Raw genomic sequence first — 1,579 nt, forward strand, 5'->3', positions numbered from 1 at the left:
GCCAGCGCATGAGCATGGCACGAACAGCGAGCGTGGCCGAGGGGCAGGCTGGAGTCGACGTCGATATCCGAGCCGATGGCGACGTGACGGACGAGACGCTGCGCACCATTGTCTGTCGAGGCATTGAGCTCAATGTGGAGGAGCTCGGGGCCGCATTGGAGCAGATGCGCAAAGACATGACGGAAATATTGGACAAGCAACTCTTGCTGGACTCACGCCTGCGGAAAGATTACGAGAAAGAATATGAGCGGCTGCGATTGAAGGAGGATCGGACCAACAGGGTCAAGAACTGGTGGGTGGGCCATGGCAGTCCAGCCGAGAACGTGCTGTTTGATCACATTGGCCAGACCCCGAGTCTGCGGCAAGAGTTTATCCAAACGGAGCATGGGCCCGGTGGCGAGCTGACCTTTCGAGAGGACAGGGTGCGGACATGGCTCCTATATGTGTGCAGGTTCAACGAGCTAGCACTCACCTACACGCACATTGCCGGAGGTACGATTGGAATCAAGCCGTCTCCTTTTTTTTTTTTTTTTTTTTTTTTTTTTTTTTTTTTTTTTTTTTTTTTTTTTTTTTCTTGCGCCACTCATGCCTGTTTGCATTTGACTAGGTCTGCCGCCACGAGCCTCTGTGTATCAAGGGCTGTCCTATAAAAATGGCGTGGGCCGGCAGCGAGCCGCGTTTTTTGCCGAGAAGCAGCTCTCCATATTGACCCGCGTGAGCAAGACCTACTGGCTGTCCCTGAACGAACAGCACACCTTTCGATACATGGACCAGGAAATCAGCACGCTGATATTCATGTATTTGCTGCTGTGCAAGCCTCTGGAGCACATGCTGAGCAGCTGGCTGCAAAAGCGGGGCAGCCTGAAAACCCCCGACGACGAGAATGGCATTCACAATGCCGAGCAGGACGACGAAGATTTGCTCGACGACGAGCTGGATGAAGACCACATGAGCCACGACGAGACGATGACATTGCGACGCGAGGTCCGGGACGCTCGAAACCACTACAACAACAGCCACCTGCTCTTCAACATTGCGCCCCTGCAGACGATGGTCAGCCCAGCCACCATTTATGCGGCATTTCGTCGACAGATGACCACGTACCTCGGCCAAAGCTGGGGGTGGCCACATGGCGACACGCCGCAACCTTCTGGATGACGACGTTTGTGATTAACCGACTGTCGGCCGAGACGACCGGCGCCCTGGGTAGCCTGATTCACACTCAAGCTCAAAACTCTGGGGACACGGCCCAGCGGGCCTATGCACGCACAGCCAGTGACCATGTGCAAACCAAAATGTCGTCGCGACTGATGCATCAAGTGGCCTCGCAAAAATGGCATGCTTTGTTTGGACTAGATCGCAAGCGCAGCATAGCCGAGTTGACCGCGAACCAAGAAGCATTGGAAGCTCGCTATCCCATCAGCTGGAACCCGGTGACTGACCTCTCGCCCGAGGCAAACGGGCGTATCATCATGAACACGAGGGCCGAGCATGACGTACCCTACATGACCCAGCTGGCCAAGCAGGCGAGCATCTCCTGGGGCCACAGTTTCAACAGCCAAGAACAGTTGGACCTGGC

General features: G+C 55.3%; 1 protein-coding gene across 1 annotated transcript in view; it reads left to right on the plus strand.

The window, feature by feature from the left end:
• Positions 1 to 1,579, plus strand: part of MONBRDRAFT_28247 (uncharacterized protein) — a gene marked incomplete at both ends in the record, with an annotated part of 4,078 nt that overhangs the window by 1,749 nt on the left and 750 nt on the right. The window contains 3 exons of the mRNA XM_001748602.1: positions 48 to 492; positions 608 to 1,053; positions 1,254 to 1,567. Of these exons, the coding sequence (XP_001748654.1) occupies positions 48 to 492; positions 608 to 1,053; positions 1,254 to 1,567 (1,205 nt within the window). The remainder of the gene's footprint in view (positions 1 to 47; positions 493 to 607; positions 1,054 to 1,253; positions 1,568 to 1,579) is intronic.

The sequence above is a fragment of the Monosiga brevicollis genome, genomic scaffold (assembly GCF_000002865.3).
Source record: "Monosiga brevicollis MX1 MONBRscaffold_24 genomic scaffold, whole genome shotgun sequence".
Taxonomy (NCBI): Eukaryota; class Choanoflagellata; order Craspedida; family Salpingoecidae; genus Monosiga; species Monosiga brevicollis.